This window comes from Pogoniulus pusillus, chromosome 29 (assembly GCF_015220805.1).
Source record: "Pogoniulus pusillus isolate bPogPus1 chromosome 29, bPogPus1.pri, whole genome shotgun sequence".
Lineage (NCBI taxonomy): Eukaryota > Metazoa > Chordata > Aves > Piciformes > Lybiidae > Pogoniulus > Pogoniulus pusillus.
In genome coordinates, this window is record NC_087292.1 from 13592440 (window position 1) to 13604413 (window position 11974).

At 42.8% G+C, this 11974-nt stretch overlaps 1 protein-coding gene across 1 annotated transcript in view; it reads right to left on the bottom strand.

Annotated features, from left to right (window-relative positions):
* TAF4 (TATA-box binding protein associated factor 4) overlaps positions 1–11735 on the bottom strand; it is a 41683-nt gene extending 29948 nt beyond the window's left edge. Inside the window, exons 1-2 of the mRNA XM_064167510.1 lie at positions 11394–11735; positions 8369–9457 (exon numbers count right to left, since the gene is read on the bottom strand). Coding sequence (XP_064023580.1) covers positions 8369–9457; positions 11394–11709 — 1405 coding nt within the window. The 5' untranslated portion in view covers positions 11710–11735. The remainder of the gene's footprint in view (positions 1–8368; positions 9458–11393) is intronic.
* Between the last annotated feature and the right edge of the window lie 239 nt (positions 11736–11974).

Consider the following 11974-nt stretch of genomic DNA (forward strand, 5'->3'; position numbering starts at 1 on the left):
CAATACAAACATTAGAACAGTCATGCTAGCTGTGTAAACTAGTACTATATACTGACATGAGTTTTGTGTTACTAGTTGTCTTGGTACTGGTACAGTACCTAAAGAAAAGTATTTTCATCATGCATTTTAAGGAAACAAAGCATCACAATTAAAAGATACAGCATGTTCCTCATGCATCGTTCTAATTTATAAATAGAGCCCTACACTGACAAGAAGTTATTCAATTTTTATCACTGTACTTTTCCAAATCCCACAAAAAGAGCTTGGCAACTGAGTTGAACATTGCACTAAATCCTGTATAAACATACAGTAAAATAACTGTCCCTGGGTAAAAGGATTTATAACCTATTTATGCACTTTGCTGAGAACCAGTCTCTTACGTTCAAAGTGTAACTTTCTGTGACTGGTAACACAAGTATAGAAATTCATCTTTTTTGAATGTTATTTCTAGCCTGACAATGGTTACAGAGCCAAAGATGATCTACATTTCTACAACGCCTTTAGACAGCTCTGCTGAGGTGCTGCACTCTGTCTGTACAGATCTCACTTGCATGAACAGGACACAGTGGTATCCATTCCCTACAATTATCAACTCTTTCTTGATTATTGATAATCTATACTAGCATGCAGAGATGATTAATTAAGGTTTTGTTCTCTCTAGAAAATATTCTATATTATACAATCCCTTAAAGCTATAAATAAGGCCCCAAGAACAATTATTTCAGATTACATTAAGTATTACGTTAAAGGCTCCAGAAGAAAATTACTCTGGAGAGAGGAGGCTTCATGGTAAAACCTTGGTTCACAGTTCCTTGAGATACCCCAACCTCTGAAAGACAACCAGCATTGCTGGAAATTACCACAGACTAGAAATGGGGTAAGAAATTCCAAATGAAGCTGAGGCAAAACTGTGCTAAAAAGGTTAAAAACCACCAATGTGATCTATTCCTGTGTCAACAGTATCAACAAAAATAAAATCTCACCTAATGCAAAACAGCAGTGATCACAGTTTTTACACCTGCTTAGTTACAACCTGGTCTGTGCACAGGTTTTTACACTTCTCTCAGCATTTGAGCTGGAAATAGGATTATGAATATTTTTCCACAATAATTTTGTAGCACGTTCTCCAGTGTGGAAATGATTGTATCTTTGTAAAAGATGTTTATTGTATAAATTATTTTCCTTCTCTTACAAGGGAGCAGTATGCAAGAGGGCTGATACAGCAAAAACTGTACCCAGACAAAGATTTACAACTTTCAAGGAACTTTTGTCAGTATTAATGCACAAAGACAACTTGCATTCAGGCAAGACGTGCAGTAGTATAAAACCAAATTCAAGTTAATTCATTAACAAAAACACAAAACCACAGTCACTGTCTCTGTAAAACAACTGTGTGCAGCCTGTCAAAGGGACAGAGATGCATTAAGGCTTCTGTCCCAGAAGTGCACCAGGGAAACTTCGGCAACGTTCACAGATCACACAACTATTTAGACACAGGAACATCCCTGTGGCTGTGCACAGAAAAAGTCCTTTGTAACTTGTGAGTGTCACAGACTCTCTGGAGTTTGGCTTTCTTTTGCTTACAGCTTTACAGTTCATAACACAACTGAAATAACCTCTCTACAAAGTACAACTAAAAAATCCTTTTTTATCATTGTCTTCAGTTGGAAAAAAACACAGTTTTCAATTTTTGTCATGCCACTATGAAAATCTTCAAACCCTCTTTTACAAGGGACAGTGTGCCTAACAAAAAGTTAAACTCGCTAACACTTACTGACTTACAACTGGCAAAAGCCTTCTTTTTAACATGAAGTAGTGGCAACAAATTATGGGAGTACCTTCAGTCACATAAATGGAGTTATAAACATTCACAAAGTTTTGACATAGAACAACCCTGTCAAAAGTGGTCTTTTTCAGGTAAAAATGCCAATGTCAGGTATTTGTGACAAAAGCTGCACATAGTAAGGAAAAAAAAAGCATATCGTGTCCTTAAGTGACTTCTACATCCAGTTCCTACTAAGCAGACTCTCAGTAGTTGATCATAGTTTCATGAGAACAGAAAGCAAGCTTTCCACAAGCAGGTATCTTCCCTTGGTTAAAACCCAAGCTAGGCTAATATCACTCTTTTCAAATGCATTCCTGAACGACTTCATACATTTTTTAGGATCTATTTACATATCATTTCCCCGAGGAGCAAAGACAAACAATAGTAAGACTTTTCATACACCATAACATTTCATTTGAAGAGAGTCTGTGATACCTACTAATTTGTGTCTTATCAGTGCCCCAAACTGTTGCACTTTCACCTAACTCTGCTAACTCAGCAGCAGCATCCAGCGTTATGAAGTGATTCAAGTCCTGGGCAGCATCCAAATTTGTGGTCCTCAAACCAAGACGTTGCATTTTAGAAGTAATCCACATATACTGACAGAGATGGAAAACTTGTTTAGCTCACTGAACACAGAAACACCATGTAACTCTAAGAGCAGCAGAGTGAAAAACAGCTCAAAACAAACAAATCACTCACTCCTGGTCATTGACCAACCACCTCAATCCTAAGCCCAGTGATACCCAAAAACCCCAGAAAGACCACAATCTGAAGTGTAGACAGGCAGATGAAACAACTCCATACATGTTCTTCCAAAGGTTGTTGGGAACCACAGTGTTTCCCACAACATAACTGAGTAATATGCAAAATTATCAGCTTTCATAGCTTAACCTAATCCCCATTAGATCCTATCACTTCAAGGGATACTCATCAGACATGCAAACACCTCATGACAATCATTTTAACAAAAACAAACAAAAGTAAACCCCACACTAAAAGTCAGTTACACAGCTCTGAGAGTCTCGAGTTCTTTGGGGTTCAAAGCTAATCATGCAAGAATCCTCAGTTATGGAAGTTGCAGTAAGAACAAACACAACTCCCAGGCTGGCGACATATGGTAGCTCTGATGTGGCAGATTTCAAACAAAGCAAAATGTTCCTTTTGCTGATTTGAACACAAAATCTACCCCTCACCCAGAAGAGTTCCTCAGAAGAATCCACAGTTATCTTTCAGAAAGAGAGATACCACTTTATGTGCTAAGTATGGGACTTCCAAGCTCCAGTCTTGGCAAAGTATCGATTCCCTCATGGCCTTGGGCAAGTCAGAACTTCTCCAACTTGATCTTTCCCCCAGCTCTAAAACTGAGTTCATACTACTTTATTTACCAACCACACCAGCACGTTGCAAGGATTAAGTTTTGTAAAATGCTTTGAGAACAAAACATACTATAAGTACTACAAGAAGCTCCTATTAACATTGTGCATTACAGACATTATTTTTAACAAAACAGAGCCATGCCAACACAGTTAACAGGCATAATATTGGCAGCACATGCAACATACAGGGAAACTATAATCAGGATATGTTTGAACTCGCTTGCTAGTCAATGAGAAATAGAAACAACTACATTCCACTACTTCTTCCTATTTCTTCTGTTCCTTTCTACATTTCTTAAATCATGGAAGTCTGTAGATTTCCTTATTTAGGTATATTCCTGGTAACTTCAAGCACTTCCAGGGTACATGTTTCCAGTCTAAAGCAACCCAAAGAATGCAGCATGTAGTATGAAAAAAAGTAACAGAAATTGTTTTATGATTAAAAGGTTGTCTGATTCTTCTCAGCCTGAGAGCCTTCTCTTTTGTCTGACAGCCTAGCACTCCAACTCCTTACTGAAGGAAACTGAACTACTCCACCTCCAAAAGGTTACAACTGCTCAAGTCAAAAGCATTGGCTTTAAGTGTTCAGGTAGTTTTCTCATCCCAAAGCTGCTACAATCAAAAGCCTAAGTTAAAATCCTTCTTGGATACAAGCTAAAAAACATTGGTGTCTACAAGAAATTTGTTTCTACAACAGTTAATCTTCTCAGTTAATCTTCTGTTCAACACATTAAGTTAACACATAAAGTTTCCAGCCTCTAGGGCCCTAAAGATAGCCTTGAATGTCTGAATAGATATTGTGTATCTTTCTGAGTCTGCAGAGCACAGCACTGATGTCCTCCCAGGTACCCTTTCCTTCTAGAAGATACCAACAGTAGGTTTCAACTGCAGTTCAGAGGTTATTTGCACCAGTTCTGAGTTCTGGAACACTCAGTTTAAAGGAGCCTCATCCCCTTCACAGCCAGGCTCATCCTACAGTCATCACAGAAATGGCATGTGACATACCTCCAGAAGAAGCCATCACAGAACAGAATGAAATAGCCATTTATGTTGGAAAAGATCTTCACAATCATTATGTCCAACCATTAACTGCCAAATCCACCACTAAACCGTGTCCCTCATTAGCACATCTACATGTTTTAAATACTTGCAGGAACGGGGACATTACCACTTCCCCAGGCAGCCAGTTCCAGGGCTTGACAGCCCTTTTGGGAAGGAAAATTTTGCTAATATCAAACCCAAATCTCTCCTGGCAGAAATTGAGGCCTAGTCCCATCTCCTGTCATCAGCCACTGACAGATTCAACTGAGTTAGATGAAAGTAATGAAGCAGTTTTATTATCATTATCAAAAACTAAGTAATGCAAATCTTTGATAGCAGTTCTACTTACAGCTGCATTCCTGCTACTGGGAATACTGGTTATGAATGCAGACATTAAAAAAAAAGCAATCACACAAATCATAAAGACAACCTATTCTCCTATCTCCTGTCTTCAAGCCCAACTGAGTGTCACAGAATCTCATGTATTGAGGAAAAAAAATATTAGTCTTTAGGATTCAGCTAGCGATTTTTCTTAAGTACTAGCATTCACTCAGAAGGCTGAAAAAAGAGGAGGACGAATAGGGAAAAGGGAAGGTTTCTAGATTTCAGTTTCACCTAAACTAGCAGAGGAAACTGTCCAGCATACCAGCTCTACCTTGCCCTTACTGTGTACCTACAGCACTCTCTCCAAACTGCTGTTTTCTTTAAACAGGAATCTGAAACACTTAGTACAAGATGCCTTGTGCATAAACATAAATGAGGAGAGCGTAACAACATAAAGCATCTGCAAGAAAAGAAACCAAAACTTTGAATCCTCAAGCTGACAATACTGCTAAAGAATGCAGAGGCATTGGTTTTGAAATTACAGCATTTATGGAGAAGACAGTACTTTAAAACCACTTTTCCAAGTACACAACTTTTGTCATTTTACAAGATGATTCTACCATGTGTCAGCGATGACCTCTAAATGCTAGATGAACTCCTACATGGCAAAAGACTAATCTGAGGGCATAATCTCAGCTACATTTTTCTACAGACTTTTATCAGCACCTGTAACAGCAAAAGACTGACTTAATGCTTTAACAAATTCACCAATTTTCCTACCTCTTATCATGTGACTGTACACAACACAATATACAATTCACCTTATTTCTTTAAATACTCAGAAACAAAGAACTTCATACAATTTATTTTCAGTCACAGTTTAAAAGATGTTGCACCTTTACAGCAGCCCTGTATAAATAGAAACCTGTGCTCCCTTAAAAAAAAAAATCACCCCAATATGTCTGCTCAGAAGCTATATATAAGGAGGTTTTGGACCTTCACTGCTTGGATCTATACAATTGGACCACAAAGTTCCAAACATGGGCTCCTGAAGGAAAAAGCTAAGCACAGCAGTCCTCTCCCTTAAAGACACCAGTTGGGGAGAACCATTATTAATGGGCAGACACCCCAAATAGTCCAGCTTCTTTGAGAAGCAATATGCCAGAATTCAGTAAGGTCAAAACAACAAGGGCTCATTAGGTCTTCAACCATCTCGAATTTGGATTTGGTCTGCCCATGTTTGTTGCACAACAGCCTTGGTGCAATACAAAGTATCATTCTAAAAGTAATATATTTTAAAGAGCACCAATAGAGCTTATTTTCCGCATGCTGTTTTTAAAGAGAACATCTGAAATCGTTCAAGATTTTCAATTTCAAACTCCCAGGTTAATAACACTGACATTTTATATTCTGCTTTCCATACATGTGAAACTGTAACTATTTTGGAGAGCTAGAGGCAGTAATACAGTGTAAGAAGGTAACTACAGAACTTGTCTCGTTTATTGGTCAAACCTTCCACAAGAGTTTTCTTTCCAAGTGTTTATAAATCTTGGTGTAAAAAGTGACATGTGCAGTGGACAAGCTCAGGCTATTTCGAGAACTACGTCTTGCAAACTCTTATCAGCACACACTATGAACTTTTAAAAACAAACTTGTGACTGTAGGTTTGATGCCTGCGGTAGATGCAGAGCATACAAGCACTGCAGTCACAGCTTCACGCTACCAAACTGCCTTTTAAAAACCTAGCCTATGACACTGTAATTTGAAATACGACTTCAAAAGCAGACATCTATCCTCCTCTCACTATGGATGCAGATGCACTCTGCTACGAATTAAAGCAGTCGCATGTGGCTGCACTTTCAGGGGTGCTCAGTCCTCACACCTCTGGGATATCTGTAAGAGCTCAACGCTCTTCAGTATTCTGTAAGAAACACTTTATGCAAAACAGAGTCAAAGTTGGCTACTTTCACACAGTATGAAAACGTAAACCAAAGCAAAGAAAAATAATCTGTTCCACTAAAAAAATACCTTTGCAATATTAAGTCTGCCTTATCATGTCAAGAACTCAATTTCTATGTATTCACTCATGTATACTTGATCATTTTGTCATGCTACTCTTTTGAAGTTACAAATATGTTTTAAAGTGTAAGACAGACAAGAAAAGTGCTTAATAAAAAACCTCAAGTGGTTAGAACCTATATTGTTTTGCTTTGATCTATAGAGACCTCCAAAGGAGCAATTTATGGCCCAATTACGCTTAAGGACTGGCAACACTGCTGCTAAGGGTAACACATTTCAGCATACTATGGCAGTTTGAAAACATCAGCTACCTGGAAAAAAGGTCCCACTGGACTCAGCACTGGTATTTTGCCCATAATCAGGTCTATAATGCAGTATTAGTGAACATGCAGGTACACATGGCAATAGACTGCAAACCTGAAAAATCCTTTGATACTCTATGGCAATAAATATTTAAGTTTTTTTTCCAGCATATCAATTTAGAAGCTCCAAATTAATCATTGGGATTCAAGGTCTGAGCCTTAGTGCTGTTTTTAGATTAGCAACACCTGTCATTCAAATTACTCATATGGGGAATAATCTTCTACACAAAAAAACCCAAATCACTGAGGAATATTTAATACACAAGATGCTTAACAGGTTCCATCAAACCACATGGCATCACCTCCCATAGAGAGTGCATCACACAAGGAGATGGTGTGTAGCAACACAGCACAGCTCCTGATCTACCTTAGGTGACAGGTGTTTTAAGGCTAGTTGAGAGTTTCAGCAGATGTATTTTTACTAGACCAACTGAAATCGATGATACACAACCATCACTGATTTCACTCAGTACTCGTAGCAAAATATACTTAGCTGTTCTCTATATACTGCCCTGAAAACAGTGAACTATGGACACAACTATTACTCTAAGCTGTTTAAAAATATAAGAAAGTATGTGTAGGTATTTTCCAGTTAAAAGTGAAAGTGGATACAAGTACAAACTTGGTTAAAAATAACAGCAAGTATATAACCTCAAATCTGGGATATTTACACAGGGACAGAACAGTTCTCAGAAAATAAATGCTTCTCATCCTGCTTTTTACTCACCCAGTGAGCTCAGGACTAGATGTCTAGTCCAGAGATGCTCAGCACTAAGCATGAGACTAGCTACTACCAAAGCTGCAACCTCAGACACAACAGGGTGAGGTAAGGACATGGGAGGACTGCCTTTTGTATCAGAGCTCCAGTGACTAAAATGTTGATCATAAGCTTCACATCTGTGAATTTTTAAGTCAGACTTTGAAGGTATTTAAAGCAAAAGAAGGTAGTTTCCTCGTGCTGTATCTGCTGCTTCTCTATTCATCAGCACTCTGTGTCACTGGGGGCATGCAGGGACAGAGAGGGAACTGAAGAGCATGGGAATGTTACACGAATTACTGACAAACCCCCCCCTGCAACGTCACAATTCCTTACGTAAAAATGCAAGAGCAGTGCTGCATTTGACAATATTCCATTGTCAGGCCTCGGCAGTTTGCACCTTCATCTGCACTCACAGCATAACAATGACACCAGACAGAATGATTTTCAAATTGTTGCCACTGAAAAGACTTTTTGGTCACCCAAAATAATACACTAAGTAGCGGAATGCTACTATGCCACTACTCAAAACCAGACTGTTCTCATTGTTAAAGACAAGGTCTCTTCCACAATTCACAATTAAACAGCAAGAAATCACATATGGATCCCTTCCTCCCTGCACACAACACACTTCCAAAATAATACCACTCAATCCTCTTACCTGGTGGCAACTGAAAATTCTGAATATTAGTTGGGTTCTGAGGTGGCTGAGGCAAACGAGGTGCTAAAACTGTAGGAGTTAAAGTTGCTCTGATTCCACTTGTAGTTGCTGTTGGAGTCCGTGGCAGAGTTTGTGCCACCGTATTGGCAGCGCCTTTAGCCATTCCTGTGGGGGTGCCTGGAGCTGCAGGAGGTATCCCACCAGGATTGGGAGCAACATTGGAGAGCCCAGCTTGCATAGTTTGCCCAATAATCATGTTACCCCCTGTAGTACTGGGCTGGCCACCAGTAGCCAGCGTCTGCTGCTGTGATACTGCCTGGACTATAGTTTTAGGAGACTCAGACTTGATGACCTGTGTGGTGGGAGCTGCTGGCACAGTGGAACCAGACTGGCTGTTCACAAGTGATGTCTGGAGGGAAACTCCAGATCCCACAGTGGCTGTAGCAACAGCAGGAAAACTCCCCACACTGATGGTTGAATTGATCACAGTATTGCTCCCATTTTGAGTGGCTGCACCAGCTGCAGCTACCGTGGGTCCTGCTGTGTGAATTGGTGGTCTCACAAGCGTTACTGTAGGTGCCCCAGTTCCAATGCTTGGTGGTGGCTGCGAGGAAATAACTGTGGGTGAGGAAGAAGATGCAGAGGACACAGCAGTATTAAGAAAAGAAGTCTGGATGACAGTGTTGGAAGCTGATGGCAAAACAGCATTAACAGTATTTCCTTTCCCCACAGATCCAGGTCCATTGTTAACGAGAGGGGCCACAGCAGGTGCAGAAGCAGGGTTAGCAGTCACAGGAGTCCCAGAGAAAGCAGCACTTCCTGTATGGTGAGAGTTCATCACCACATTACTCCCATTCAAAGTTTGCACTGTTGTGGTCCCAATCTTGCCATTCCTGGTGGACAAGGCAGTTGCCATGGTGCTGATAACCACCGATTTGCCCTGACTGAGGGTCCCTGGAGCAGCAGTGACTTCAGATCCTCCTGCTGCTGCAGTGGTGGTGCTGGTGCTCGTTGTGGTGGCTCCATCCAGAGCTGATGTCTGGGACCTGGTGTTATGATTAATAACACCCCCTTGCACTCCTCCTGCCCCTGCAAAACAACAACAAGGTTAAACAGAGAGAATGAGCAGAAAGAGTAGTCCAGTGAAGACAGAATGTTCTCCCTCATCTTCTCTATCTCCCAGGCTGCCTGCCTGGAGCCAAGAAAATGGGACAGAGTACAAAATGAAGATGGCTTTGAAGACATTATCTTGAAGCCTCCAATGTCCCATCAAAGACTGGCAGACTCAATATTAATTTTAACACCCCTAATTTCAACACTACAATAAGACAAAACAGGCAAAACAGATTTGATATGAAGCAAGGGAAGGGAGAAAGAAGATCATCTTAGACCTCTTCCCCATTCTAGAGTCTGACACATTTAGCAGCATGACTGCAACTGCAAGGAGGGAAAAATGGCAATGAAAGACACATTAATAAGACATATTCCCTGTGTCCAGCACATGTTACCCTCCGATTCTTTCAACTCCTACAGAGTAAGTCTGTTAGATCAGCAGGCTCAACAACAGCAAAACATGAAAACGTGAAAGGAAAGAAAAGCTTTGGCCTGGCAAGATAAGAAGGCCTGGAGTAGGTTAACCAGAAGACCTCTCCACTTTATTACAGAATTTATTCTTCTGGACCTGAAGTTCCCACAGCCAAAGATAGTGGAAAATAAATAAATAAATAAGCAATGCTGGTTTTGAGAAGGGACAAGATGATGTAGCTTCTTGTCCTGAATAATCTTCATGCCTCTTGATGAGGCCTGGTGTTATCACAAGTACAATCACATACAGTCCAGGTCTTGGTCCTAAGGAGACAGAAATGGGAAAAGAATAGTGACAGACAGATATTGAGATGCATCTTATAAGGATTAAGGAGATTCTCCTGGAAGAGCTTCATTAATCATAATGGAAGGTCTGCAGTATCTTCTTACACTTCAGCAACAAGAAAGAAAGCAAAAAAAAAAAAAAAAAAAAAAAGGGAGGAGGGGAGGAATTGCAGAGAAATTCTGGGGAGACATTTTTTTAAAGTCCCCTGAAAAACAGCTTCCCTCTATTCCCATGTAGTGAGCCCTTAGCCTCAGGCTTCACACTATCCCCCTGCAGCCTTCACAACACGAAGACAGGGAATATCCCCAGGTAGGTAACGGGGGGTGGGAGAAGACATTGTACAAGGTGGGGTGTTGTGGCCTGAATTCCCCCCCTTCCTGGGACCTGGTGTTGTGACAACACCCCCTTGAGGGCAGAGGAGGAACGGGAGGTGTTGAATGCCCCCTCCAAGCCCCTGGAACAAGGGAGGGGGTGGGGGAGGAATATCCAGGCAGGCAGATATGGGGGGGAAGCATTTTGAGGGACTTCCTCCCCGTGAAATGCCCCCTCGCTTCCTCCTCTACAGGAAATAGGTGTCATGATTAATAACACCCCCTTGCACTTCAGCAACAGAGAAGGGGGAGGGGAAGGAGCATTTACACAGACAGCTAAGGCGGCATTATCAAGAGGGAATCCCCCCCATAACCTCCGTCCCTGGGAAGGGAAGGGGAGCCGTCACAGACGGCATGGGAGGCACAGCCATTACCAAGGGGGTGGGCTCTGCCTCCCTCAGCCCCCGAGATCAAGAGAGCCCCCTTACACTCCGGCAACAAGGGCAGGAAAAGAAGAGAGGACCGGCGGAGTCACGGACGGGCACTGCCGGCTCGTTCAGCGGGGAGGCTGCCCCCACACATGACAAACACCCTCTAGTAAGCAGAAGCGAGGAGGGAAAATAAAGGGGAGGGAGCAGAGGTGCGGATACACACCGAGGGGGCATGATGAGGAGAGGCTGTCCCCCATATGATCGATACCACCCTTTGCACTCCCGCTCCTGCCACAACGAGGAGAGAGGGAAAAGGGGGGAAAGCAGTGAGGGAAGGAGGCAGCCGGAGCTGGGGAGTGGGGGGAGGGGAGGGCCCCTCTCCCCTCAGAGCCCCCCACCCCTGCCCATGTTACCTGCTTTTGTGATCTCTGGGGCACTCAGTCCCATCTTGCTGCTGCTGCTGCTCTCTGTTTGGGCATTAGCATTGCCTCCTACTACTACTCCTCCAGGGCTAGGGCTAGGGCTGCTGCTGCTACTGCTGCTGCTCACAACATGGTTCCCCAGCAGCCCCCCAGCGGCCCTCAGGGGCTCCTGCGCCTTGTGGTGCTGGTGGTGGTGGCCGGAGGCCGCCAGCTGGGACTCCAGGGAGCCCACCAGGTCGCTCACCACCTTCTCATCCACCTCCGTGTTCAGGAAAACCTCATCCAGCAGATCCGAGCCCGCCGCCATCTTTTTTTTGGAGGGTTCCTGTGAGCTGCTCCCTCCTCCCCCCCCTCCCCTTTCACTCCTCCCTCCCTCCCCCCACCCCACACACACACTCAGCTCCCCTAGACTGCGCAGGCGCAAGCGCCCAGCCTCACATCACCGGCCGGAGAGGGATTCCGCCCGCCGCTGATTGGCCGCCGGCCGCCTATAAAAGGCAGGGCAAATGGCTGCGAACTCTTAGTTGCGAGTTGGGCGGCAGCGGCCGAGCGGCTGCGTGGCGGGGCGGCCG